This window comes from Gossypium raimondii, chromosome 6, assembly GCF_025698545.1.
Source record: "Gossypium raimondii isolate GPD5lz chromosome 6, ASM2569854v1, whole genome shotgun sequence".
Classification (NCBI taxonomy): Eukaryota; Viridiplantae; Streptophyta; class Magnoliopsida; order Malvales; family Malvaceae; genus Gossypium; species Gossypium raimondii.
In genome coordinates, this window is record NC_068570.1 from 7731798 (window position 1) to 7744496 (window position 12699).

General features: G+C 32.8%; 1 protein-coding gene across 1 annotated transcript; it reads right to left on the reverse strand.

The window, feature by feature from the left end:
* Positions 1–5554: 5554 nt before the first annotated feature.
* LOC105773591 (nuclear pore complex protein NUP1) lies at positions 5555–12230 on the reverse strand. Its single transcript, XM_012595599.2, has 8 exons — positions 11812–12230; positions 11539–11600; positions 11252–11406; positions 10751–10964; positions 8498–8809; positions 8318–8404; positions 6913–7584; positions 5555–6298 (listed from the first exon to the last, which is right to left on the reverse strand). Exons 1-8 carry the CDS (start codon positions 12092–12094, stop codon positions 5852–5854), a joined length of 2232 nt encoding a protein of 743 aa, XP_012451053.1. The 5' UTR covers positions 12095–12230; the 3' UTR covers positions 5555–5851.
* Between the last annotated feature and the right edge of the window lie 469 nt (positions 12231–12699).

Sequence of the window (12699 nt, forward strand, 5' to 3'; positions counted from 1 at the left end):
CTCACCAACATAGGCAATAATTGTCTCAATTGCATAATCTAAAGTTTGTTCTTCAACTAATTATCAAACAAGTAGTCTCGTAAATGACAGGTCACGATTTGATAACTCACATGTGATTGTCTTGTAGATGCATGTACCAAAATAATATCAAAACATGTACCAAAATAATATCAAAACATCCACTTACTAGGTAACTGGCGTCATCTTTCATTTGTAAATACAAGAGATTCAATTTTAACTTTTACTAGTGAGGTTCTAATAAATAATCTTCTTTGAGAACAAGCAACACTTGAGAAATCTTTAAAATAAAGAATCTTCAAGTTCTTTAATAAATATCTATGTAAATTCTCATTTTTACATCATTATTGATTGAGATAGTTTAACAATCATGTCAATTAATTAATATATTTGGACTAGAAAACTTCCTATTCAATATGCATGTGATTTAACCATAATAATGTTTGTGTAATAAGCTAGAATATATAATTTCTCTAATGTTCATATGCTTCATTATAAACTAAATATATAAGGAGAAATGTAGCAAATAAACATTAGGAAAGGCTAAAAGGGTATTTAAGCCCCTAAACTTCGAAAAAATCAACTAAATCTCACCATGAAAAACACACTCAATTAAACCTTCAAACTCTCAAATTGCATCAATTAAGCCTTTTGACTGATGTTTTCTATCCTTGATCGTTGCAGCGTTAACGTGGCTGTATGTTCGTGTTGTAACGTTCAAAGATGGAAAACGTCGGCCAAAGGGCTTAATTAATGCAATTTGAGAATTTGTGGACTTAATTAAATGCATTTTTTTGTGGAGGGACTTAATTGATTTTTTCGTCAAATTTTAAGGGCTTATATACCCCTTTAGCCTAAGGAAAACCTATCTTAAAGAAAGTAAAATGCTATGTTGAATAATAAAAACAAACAAAACAATAAAGTAATTTTAATTATCTCTATCCCTAATAAAATAGTAAGTTCTTTAAGCATGATCCTTAAAAAGCTTGGGATCTTATCATTCTAGTATGTCAAATTTAATTCAACACCAATTTTATTATTTGTTTCTACATTATTTCTCTTTCATCTGATAGAATCTTGATAGATTTTAATTAAATGTTTATGTGTATTATAGGTAAGTGACCAATGGTCTTTCATACCACATCAAAAACATAAGTTTTCTTCACTCCTTCTCTTGAGAATTTTTATTCTTCTCTTACTTAACTTCATTTTTCCACTTCTGGTGGTAAAAAGAATTATTATGACCACCCTTTTGATGATTATTATAGTTCCACGACTTAATGATATAAAAGTCCCTCGAATAATTTCAAAAAATTTCAATTAAGCTCTTCCTAACTTTTTTTCACCCAATTAAGCCCTTGAACTTACAAAATTAATCAAAGCCCTTCAACTAGTGTTTAGTTTCTAACGAAATCGTTGACATGTCGTTTATGACTGTTGAGCCAGCCAACGAGTATTGACGTCGTGGTCCACATCAACACAAGTTGTCTACCACGTCAGCAAAGAATTAAAAAAGTCAATTTTTGAAAAAATAAAAAATATGAAATTATTTTGAAAATTCAAGGTCATAATGAATCTGGACATCCATTTATCCATATTTATTCTAAAATTATAAAAAAATCATAAAAAGTATTTTAAAAATATACAAACAGTAGAAATAATAAAAAATCTGAAATTTATAAAAAATAATTAAAATTTTCCTTCAAATAAAAAATTAAAAAAGAATATAAAATCGTATTATAAAAACATAAAATATTCTTAAATATTTCATGTATGTATTAGATAATAATGATATTTAGAATAATATTGATTTTTTTAGGAACACGGTCTTTTATAAATAATATGGAAGAAATCTTATAAAAAAATAAAAAAAAAGTCCAATTACAACATCCCAAAAAGAAAGGAATTTAACAACACTTTGGAGCTCCCAAAAAGCTGTCAATGACCACACAAATCATAGCAATCCAATCTAAGTCAACCAACAATAGTTCAACTAAAAAAGTAACTTCACTCCAAATTTTCAACCTATTATATATATAATATCTCATTATACGATTTTTTTATATGTTTTTTTTTATAATTTTTAATTCTTTTAGAAAATCTTTTAATTATTTTTTATAACTTTTGAAATAAATTTGGATAAATGGGTGTCCAAATTCAAAATAATTTTTATTTTCTAAAGTTTTTTACTATTTTGTTGATGATGTGAATCGCCACATTAGGACCTATTAGCTGACTCATTAGCAGTTAATGGCCACTTCAGCAATTTTGTTACAAACTAAAGGTCAATGGGCCGAATTGATCAATTTTGTAAGTTTTAAGAGCTTAATTGGTGCAAAAAGTTGAGAGAGACTTAAATACTTTTTTTTTTTTTTGAAAAATTTTTAGGGCCTTTTATACCATTAAACCATAGTTCCACATCTACGACCATGATTATGTCTTTCAAATTCATTATGCTTCAAGGAATGGAGCAAATCCAATAGGATAGGTTTCATGATTTGTTTAGCCACAAGTAAACATGATATTAATTCAAAATAATTATCTTAAAACCCTTTTCATGGTATTGTTGTTGCAACAGCACATTTGAAACATGAAAAGTTGAAGTCCTCATTAGTCATGTTCACTTTAGACGTTTTACTATTTTTTCAATCAGTTTGCCCCTTCCATGACCTCATCCATTAAAAAAATTTTGATGTAGTCATTTTAACCAATCAGGAGCTTCCATGTGGACAATTAAGCGACGTCATTTTATTTTGGAAAATACTAGCATGGATTTTTTTTTCTTTTACTTAATAATACATAATAGAAATTTAAGAAATTAAATATACTAAAGTAAAAACTCACTGTTTTTACTTCCCATTTCTTTGAGCATATGGAGAAGTTAGTGATTGAAAATTTTAGGGTATGAAGATAGTGAAAAATTGGGGGTTTCATAAAATCTTGAAAATTAATGATAATTTTGTCAAGACCGCTTGGTGTGTGAAGGTTTGTAATGTATTTGTTGTAACGACTTGACTTTTGTCAGTGTTGAAAAATACGATTTCGAAACTTTATTTCTATAAATCGAGTCCGTAAATATAAAATAGGAATATTTATGGAGTTAATGTGTTAATATGTTAAGGATTAGTTAAGAAATTTAATCGAGAAAATCTTTAATTAAAGTTCAAGGATTAAATTATAAAAATCTAATTTCTATTGAATTTTAATTTAAAAATGCTTGAGGACTTAAATAGCTATCAAACTATCGTTCTTTATGTTAATATCGAATAATGATGATGATAGCCTTTAAATGATTATAATTATGATTAATAAATAAATGTTAGATTAAATTAATAATCATGATTAATTAGGATTAATTAAATTTTAATTATAGCCTATATATATTAGTGGATGGAAAGATGAAATCTTTATCATCTTGCTTGTCGTCCACCGTTAAAAGAGAAAGAAGAAAACTTCAAATTATCAACCAAGCATTCGACCATTAATATATCAAGCTAAAGACGAAGTCAGACTTTCTCGAGAGAAAAAAAAAAAAGCGAGAGTCGTAGATGAATGACGAAAGAATTCAGTTTGTACTTTTTGTTAGATATGGTGCTCTAAATGTAGCATATTCGTTTATATACTTATAATTTTTTCAAACAGATTAGTTTAATAAAATTATTCATGAATTCCTTTATATATTGTTCTTAGTAGTTTTTGCATGCAAAGCAAAATAGAAGCAAATATTAGCTCACAAGACTCTCAATCTAGAAGAGGGATATCATGATATCAAAGCATGGAAGTCATGATACCCCTGACGGTGCTGAAATGAGGAGAATAGAGGTCATCTACAATAGTATCGTGATACCAGACCATGGGTATCACGAAACCGCTACCTGAAAAGTGAAAAAACTGTAGGAAAATTGTGTCCAAACAAGCTTATGTCTTCTTTTTACTTAAGGGAAAGATGGTCATTGTTAGGTTAAATGTTAGTAGGCTATAAATACAACTTTATAAGCCTTTTATTTCAAATTTTGTTGGCTGATAGTTTCTTTAGTTTTTCATAGTTTTAGGGTTAGGTTTTCTTTTCTTTTCTTTTTCTTTTCATTTTAGTTTAGGTTTTCTCTGTCTTTTAAGAGTAGATTTTATTCTTATAGTTTTCTTTCTTCTTTCTTAGAAAAGAATAATAACTTTTCTTTTTTCAATCTAGATTTTGAGCCAATCCGGTATCGTATCACCGCCTGACAAGTTTGACAGGCTTTCCATGTGCTTTGGGATGCCTTTTGATCCGGGTCTCCGGTAGGAGAGAGGGTAGAAGAATCAATGGTCAATGGTTGGAAGCGGGGAAAGATCCCGGTGAGAAATGCTTTTGTTAAATGCCATGGATCCGTTTAAGACGAAGAAGCTGTTCACTCCCGTTGAATCTGCATTACTCCTGCTATTTCAGGAGTTTTTGCCATTGACTCTGTTTTCTTAATCAAGCAATGTTTTAAGGTTTTAGGGATAAAAAACCTCGACTCCGGTGCTATTGACTCAGATGTGGGACTTGAGGCGCAGACGCTTTTATTTGTGTAGAAGCTCTTCCCTTCCTTAGAGAAAGTGACATGCTTAATTTTTAGATGGATGTCAGGAAAAAAGTTTTAAAACGCTAAACAGAGTCGTGATTATTCTCAAAGTAAGTTTCAGAATAGAATCATTAAGTTTCCAACTTTCTAAGAAACAATACCATTAGAACCAGGAAATGGGAGCAATTAGGGCATCTCTCAAAAACAGCTGGTGAAGGGGAATTCTCTTAAATGAAAACTTCAAAGGTAGATGTGCATGTCAGTGGTAAATCGGGATCAGTACAAGCTGTATTTTTCTTGGAATAATAAAACAACACATTTAATAAATAAATGTTGGTGAAAAGAGGTTCTGACACAAGAATCTGAAATGTCAAATTCATGTATGAATGGCATTCATTGTGACTTCTCCCTTCTCACTTATTAAATTTCAATTTATTCCTAATTTATTTAAATTTTTAATTATTATGAAAAATTAAAATTTCTATTTTAAATATGACATTATAAAATAAAAATGATTAATTAATATTATAATATATGATATATCAACTTTAAATACTTTTAAATAATTAAAATAAAGAATATTTTAGATATTAAAACTATATATAAACATAACTCTTGAAAATTAATAAAATTTGTTTACTCAAAGCATTTATTATTTTGATATTAATATGTATTAATAAAATAATTTATGATAAGACATTGTTAATTTTATATACTTTTTATACAATTAATATAAATATATGCAGCATATTTATAATTTATATAGACCCAAATTGAGATTTTTAAAAGCCAAAATCTAAATTTTAAAATTTAAGTGAAAAGACAAGTTGTCGGTCGCGTAACATGTGATTCCTGTGGTGGACACAAATTCTCCGAAATGGCAACCCCGCCCTCAACTTTCAAAAGAATAAAATCTTACTGTTTCAGAGACCTAAAACAGGATACTCAAAAAATGGGATCAAAGAAGCCGTGGGAAAATGGCATCATTCACATATCAAGAACCAAATATGTACTTTATTGCAAAGCATTTTAGGGTTTAACGGAGGATGGTTCTGTAATTTAACTCTTTACTTTTAGATGACAGCCTTAACCAATGAAAACACAGTTTCAAGTAATAACCAAAATATAATAATAATAACTAAGTTCTAAAATTAACTGAATCCATGTTTCAGCTTTTGCTTTCTCCTATAATAAAAGCAAATAACCAATTGAGATTCTCATCATCAAACTCCAACTTGCTAAAGTCTCCCAGGACCCAAAAAGGAAAATTAAAAATATCTATTTGTGTGTCAGTGGCATATGGTATTTTTTCCAATTGGACTGAAACATATTCTTGATGACCTATCGGATCCGAAGTTGAAGCTAATATCCGAAGCATCAACATGGTTGGTGGCACCGCTTGTTGAAGGGAATGAAAAAACGAGGGCAGGAGAAGATCTGTTCAACCCAAAACTATATGAAGGTTCTGTTAGTTCCTCTTTGGGTTGATGCTGACTGCTACCTGATAGAAATGGCATGATGGTTGGTGTTGGAGGCTCAGAAGACACACCGGAAGATGCAGAAACAGGGAATGTGAATCCCGTGCTATTATCCGAAGTAAACATCCACCTTTGCTCGGGCTTGGTCACAGAAATTGAAGCCAAAACTGGTTTATTTCCCGAAGAATTAGATGAGGCCTTTAGCAAACCCTCACATGGTGCCTCAGACACTGCAGCACCGGTGAACTTTGGGAGATCCTGTCAAATAAATTGATTAGTGTGGCATTCTTTGATGTAACCAAAAGTTCCAAGTAATTAATAGACCTAAGCAAATTGGCAAGTGAGACGCAGAGTAAGTTATTAATATTGCCCCTGCATCATATTATGATTACCAGATTCATGACCCCAACCAAATTTCAGAGTTGATTTGAGGGAGATAAACTGATAGTATATCTTATCACCTAATGTACTTCGTATGAGAGGCTGAAAAAGATTACTATCAAGTAATGCACTTAGTATGAGAGACGAAAAAATAGACAGAAAAGGTTATATTCTCACTTTCCATGTTGGGACAACAAAATCGTAGAAATTGGAGTTGGTATATGTACCATATTGCATTTGCTGATAAAAGATATGTATTATTTTCTATATGGTATCTCCAAGATATATTAGGGGAAGAAAGGTTAAATTTCCTCTTAAAAGATACGGAGAGCCTGTAAACTTCGATGCTTCTAATTATAGTTTATACTTACTAGGAAAGTGCTTAGCAAAATGATTAGCAGTATGGCATGAGAATGGGCCATTAGTAAAGTATAAGACCTAATAAGATCACGCATGGTCACAGAATAATAATAAAAGGATGAATGAAATACCTTGTGTGCAGTCTTCATTTGAGAATCCTGAGTTTTTCCACAATCTAGTAAAGACCCTGCATTATTGCCTAACATTGTAACAGTGCTATCAACTTTTAAATTGGAAGCAGAAGTTTTCGTCACATTCTTAGCCTCAATGGTACTTTCTGGAGAAGCGACAGAAATTGGGTTATCATTCCATGGAGCAGAGCTTCTATTGTTCAATTTATCCCTGCTTTTAGAAGAATCAAGTCCTAAATTTGGCAAATCGTTGTGCTCCGCTGAAACAGCAGCATTAACATCCGAAGACTGAGATTTTTTCCATGAAGTGGCTATCTTTAACTCCTCAGACTTCTTCTTAGGAGTCACTAGAGTTCGCTCAAGATGCTCCAATATTGTCCTAGCCATCTGACTGGAATGAGGATGAACAGGTGGGATACCCATTTCAGAGCTCCTATTACCATCTACTGATTGAATATCTGAGGAGCTAATGGCGCCTCCTTGTTCCAAATTCTTCTTGATTGAAGAAAATTGACTTTTGGAAACATTGGAATTTCCCACTGGAAAAGGATCATTTAATGATGAATGAGAATAAATAGATCCTCTGGATGGAATTTCTGCACTGCCCTTATGACAAATCCTGCGAATGGGTCCCACAGATCCATAACCTTTATCCACCATGTTGCTCCTCAACTTCAATTTTATGTTCAAACAACAAACAAATGACTCAAGTCAAATAGATGTAATGATTATAAGAGTTCAATTCATCAAAACGTGAGTTGCAAATAGGCATGAGCTGCTAGACCATGATAAATATTCCCTCATTCAGCTTTCATATCTATCCAGCTTTGGGATAGCACACACATAAACACACAAATCGGGCTATGTCCAACCCAGGTGCACATTTTCCCCCCAAGGCCTTGCTTACTACGAAATCTAATAATTAGATTTCGTAACCACTTTCTAGTCTGTAGCTTGCTTAACCATTGGATTAAACACTTTTCCATCTTTACTCGTTTCTATCATTGCTACCACGCAAAGCTTAAGGGTATACATGGTAAAGTGGAAAAGTGAAACAATTTGGGTGAAAAGTGGAAAGAGAATAAATTTTGAGTGTGATTGATAGGAAAGAAAATTGAAAGGCAAGAAAATAAGAAATATGACTATTTTCCACCTTGATGCATAACATCAAAATCATTACAAATTGGTAAAATAAGATGAGAGAAAATGAGAAACATAAAAAATAAGTATGCATGTTTATAATATTATCCATATCATTTTAAAATTTTAAATTAAGATGAGAGAAATTATGCATGCATATGTGTAGAGGGTATACTGGTAAAATAATATGTATTTTTGTATGTGTACATATATACTAGAAGTATAATCATGAGTACCCACAAAACCGCTAATCATGAAAAATTACCTGCCCATATGCAGGAGTTTGTGATTGCTGTAAAGGAGAGAATGAACCATTCAGGAAAGCATCACCCTCGCCTCGTACATGAGCCATCTGATTAAATGCAAGTAACAAGAAAAATAAATCTCTAGCAAGCATCAGATGTAAATCACAACAGAATACAAACAAAATTTTAAAAGTCCAAACCTTGGATTTAGATTTTGAATAGATGGTTCTGGAGTAAGGGGTTCTTGGAATGTTATGAAGTCCAAATCTACCTCTTTGACTTTGTGGAGTTAGATAACTACGCTGATCATGTACCATGGAACCTGGCCAACATGTGGATGGCTTCGGTGAAGCAAATGGAACAAATGGTTCTGATGCAAAATCGTTAGCAAGCATTGTTGGTCTTTCATCTTCTGATATAATACTCTTAGAACCTAGGTTTGATTCTGATGTCCGGTTTGCCATGTATGCTTTTGCAATTTCAATTGGTGAAGGTGCAGTATCATTTAGGAGCTGCAATATTTCATAGAATTTAAATAAACACAGAACAGAAAAGATATGAGGACAAGTACATCGGATTCCATTGTACCTAACAGTACAGGTACATTGATATATGATGGACATGAGAAAAGATGCAACTTTGTTCATGCATTCGCATGTTATGAAACACACATACACAGAGATTAGACATACTAATAAACTTCTATCCATGGGAATTCCCATAAGGCTCATCCTAGCCAACCTTCCTCTTCCCAACCAACCCAACAGCTGTAGTAATTCATTTAATTTATTTTCAAGAGCCTAACCCAATACTGTCAAGGGCAGAAGGCACACTCTAGGCACTATAACTCTTACAGTGCTTGAGGTACAAGAAGCAAAAGTAACACAAGCTAGAGTGAAAATACATTATATATATATGCTTGTGTGCTTTGTATGTGTATATACAAGAAAGATACGCTTAGTGTTACATTTCTGATAATAAACTCTAAACTTTGCCTGGTTTATCCTACAAAACAGGCAATTTTTTCCTAGTCATTTATTGGTCAATATACATGATTTCCTTAGATGTCTTTGTTCTTTTGTTGGGCAGTATGAAAGATTTCTTTCAAGTCCACGTTTGCTGTTAAATACACAAAATTGAGAAGTTCAGTCAGATATTTCCTGTTTCTTATTTATTGAAGGTACAATTCATGCAAAAATAGAAATTATAAAGAACTTCAGTTAGGCATGCTTTTTTCTTCTTCTTTTTTGCACCTACTACCTTCTAAAAAAGCCCACCTAGGTGCACCAACTTAGTACCTAACCAAATGCACCTCGTCAGAAAAGGTATGAAGTGCTTTTGTTGTCTGGTACTAAGGCAAACAGCTTAGTAACACACAAACACTGGCCAGCCGTTATTTATATCTACTTTTGGTAAGTCAAAAGCTTCCACAAAAGCATTTAGTTATCTGTGACAAGCCTATTCAAAAGTTTGTTACTTAAATCTTTGATTGAATTATTAACTTCAAAAGTATATCTATAACTACTTCTAATTATAGGGTACATTCTAATGCATCTTTTTACTCCTTGAGTGAGTACGATTGTTAGATGTCCACAAATAGGCACCCAAGTATCTAACCTCTTAAAGTTAATAAACAAAATTTTGAGAATTCGTATGAAGGAATTCCTAGCCAAAGTGTGAAGTATTTGAGCATTGGTGAGAAGGCTAGATATTTTATCTTCTTCAGCTTTGCAGCATTGTTTAAAAATAACACCAGCCCTAGATAGTTTTATTGAAACCCTAGAATGGCCACCTATCAAACTCTAACTGAACTCCCACAAAAGCAACCCCAAGCTTCAACTCAAACCACTGTTTAGGGTACTATTCACCACAGAAATCAGCACAGATATCTATACCTTTTCTTCTTCTTTTTTGCTTTCTTTTGATCCCTAAATTAAGTCTTTCTTTTCTAAACCATACCCTCTATGCAGTCCACCCTAAAGTTAGAAGTGCTCAACCATCATATAAAAAGATTACCTTAATTTGAAGCAATTCCCTTCCATGTCCGACATCAATTTCATTAAAGATTAAATTACATTGTTATGATAGTTACAAGTTCAAATAATTGAATTTAAAAATAAAATCTGTGGGTTTCTACAAGCTATGTTACTCGTATCAAAATGTGGTGTGGACATGTTAATTCTTTCCAAAAGGTTTTCCATATATCTAGAGGGTTGCACCACCATACCATATCCATATGATGTGTGTAACAGATGAATGCTTCAAGGAATATAAGGATTCGAGACAGCAAAGTGTTATTAAAGTTTAACATACAAATGAAATACTTTTTCCTCATTTTTGCACAAACATCACAGCATATCTAGAAAGTAACATATGACACAAGATTCAACCTCAGTATCCATGTGCATATCATTAATCCAAAATACGAGTTCATTAAAGTGATTTTCACTCACAGTTGGCTTCGGAAGTGGGGTTGCCAAATCCCTTGTAGTTGTAGCTATATTCAGATCATCCTGTTTTTCTTCAGTTGGCCATCTCAGGTTTTGAGAAACTATAGGTCCCTTGGCACCTCCAGTAGATAGGGTTAAATTCCTATCTTCTTGATCAACTTGAGGAACATCAACAGCCTTTGAATTTATAATCCCTATTAGACGATTGATTTCATCCCTGGGTATAGAATGTTAACACACATATTAGATAATTAACTCTTTGAGTTAACTAAATGATCACCCTGAAAGATAAATACAAACATGGATATATGAAATATGAGCATAGAAGAGCATGAACAGATCATTAATTCATCAAAACCAAGCCCATGCATAATGGCTGGGAATTGGGATATGGCTATAAATGATGTTCTGACAAAACCAGTAATTCTCGGCAGAAACAATCAAGTTTAAAATTTAAGAACAACACAGAGAATGTGAAATTTAAAACAACAAAAAACTAGTTACCTCGAAAATGTTTTCCCCTTCATTAGCTTCTCAATTTCTGAAAGCCCATCGTCTCTAATGTCACCCTGGTTGCCTTTTCTATGTTCAGCAATGCCAGAACCAGCCTTTGGTCCATCAGTTGTCCGAATAGTACCAGCTGTTCTGGACACTACTAACTAGGAAAGGAATGCAAATATACTCATTCAAACCAGGCCATCAAGAAAAGCTCAAAATTAACAAATTTCCACTTAAATAGAGCAAGTGCAATGTGATTTTACAAAATTTATAGCGAAAATAGAAACCCTTACAGTTGAATAACAACTTTGATCTTCTTCATTAGTATGTTCTTCTATATCTTCGTCCAACTCACCTGTTTCCAACAGAACTGACAAACTTCAACAACAAATAACAGCAATTCAAGATTTAATTAACAACTAGAAGTGAAAAAGGAATTCATTAAAAATCCCCATCTCCTTTTACCTAAAAAGTTGAGTCGCTCTAAAACCCTAAAGAACCCAAATTAATCCCAAGAAGAGAATAAGTTTTAAAAGAGATGTTTTATTCAGATATATATAACTGACCATGAGCTTGAGGTTCTGGCGGCGGGAGAGAATCGTTGTTGAGGGGTTTCAAGAAGAGAGAGGGGAGGATTCTAGAGGCGCCGCTGGCTATGAGACGGCAAGCCGGATCGACGAGTTTGGAGAGTAAGCGACCGCGTAAGGATTGGTTCTGCTGAGGACGGGCGTAGGGTGTGGTGGGTGTTCGACGCGGCGGTTGCCTCCTTAGTTTCCCGCCGGCGCCGCGCTCTGTCGTAGCCTGATCTTGCAATGAGTAGGACGGCGTCGTTTCGGTGGTTTCTTCCATTCGAGTTGTCTTCTCAGTTTGTCTCTCTCTTCGTCTCTCCCACGCGCAATCACGCACCAACTCACTGAGTCACTGTGTCTGTGTTTACTACGAAGCGCACTTTTATTTTCTTTTGGTCCCTTTTTTGTTTTCAGTTTTTAGCTACAGTACATTTGTTTTTATTTTTTCACTGTCTAAAACCAATGGGGACATGCCATATGTAAAAAAAATTAACCAACTAGTTTCATATATTTTTATTTAATGATTTTTCTTTGGATAAACTACTATTTTTGGTAAAATTAACATAATAATTGGTTTAGCCCTTAGCATTTATTACTTTTGTTATTTTGATCCTAGTTTCACCTTTGTTCTCAAGTTAAAAATAAAATTTTCAAATCAAGCCTTGAAATTTTGGAATAAAGAAATGTTTGGTAACTTGGAAGAGAGGAAATGTGTACTAGAAAAAGAACAATTCTTTTTACAACAAAATATAAGGAAACCTAACACGGTAGAAAAGGAAATAATTCTAAGATAGGAACTAGAAAAAATACTTAATATTTTGTTGTTCCAAAATCATGAAATTAATTGGCTAGTAGTGCAAGGGGAAGGAACACCAAATATTTGCA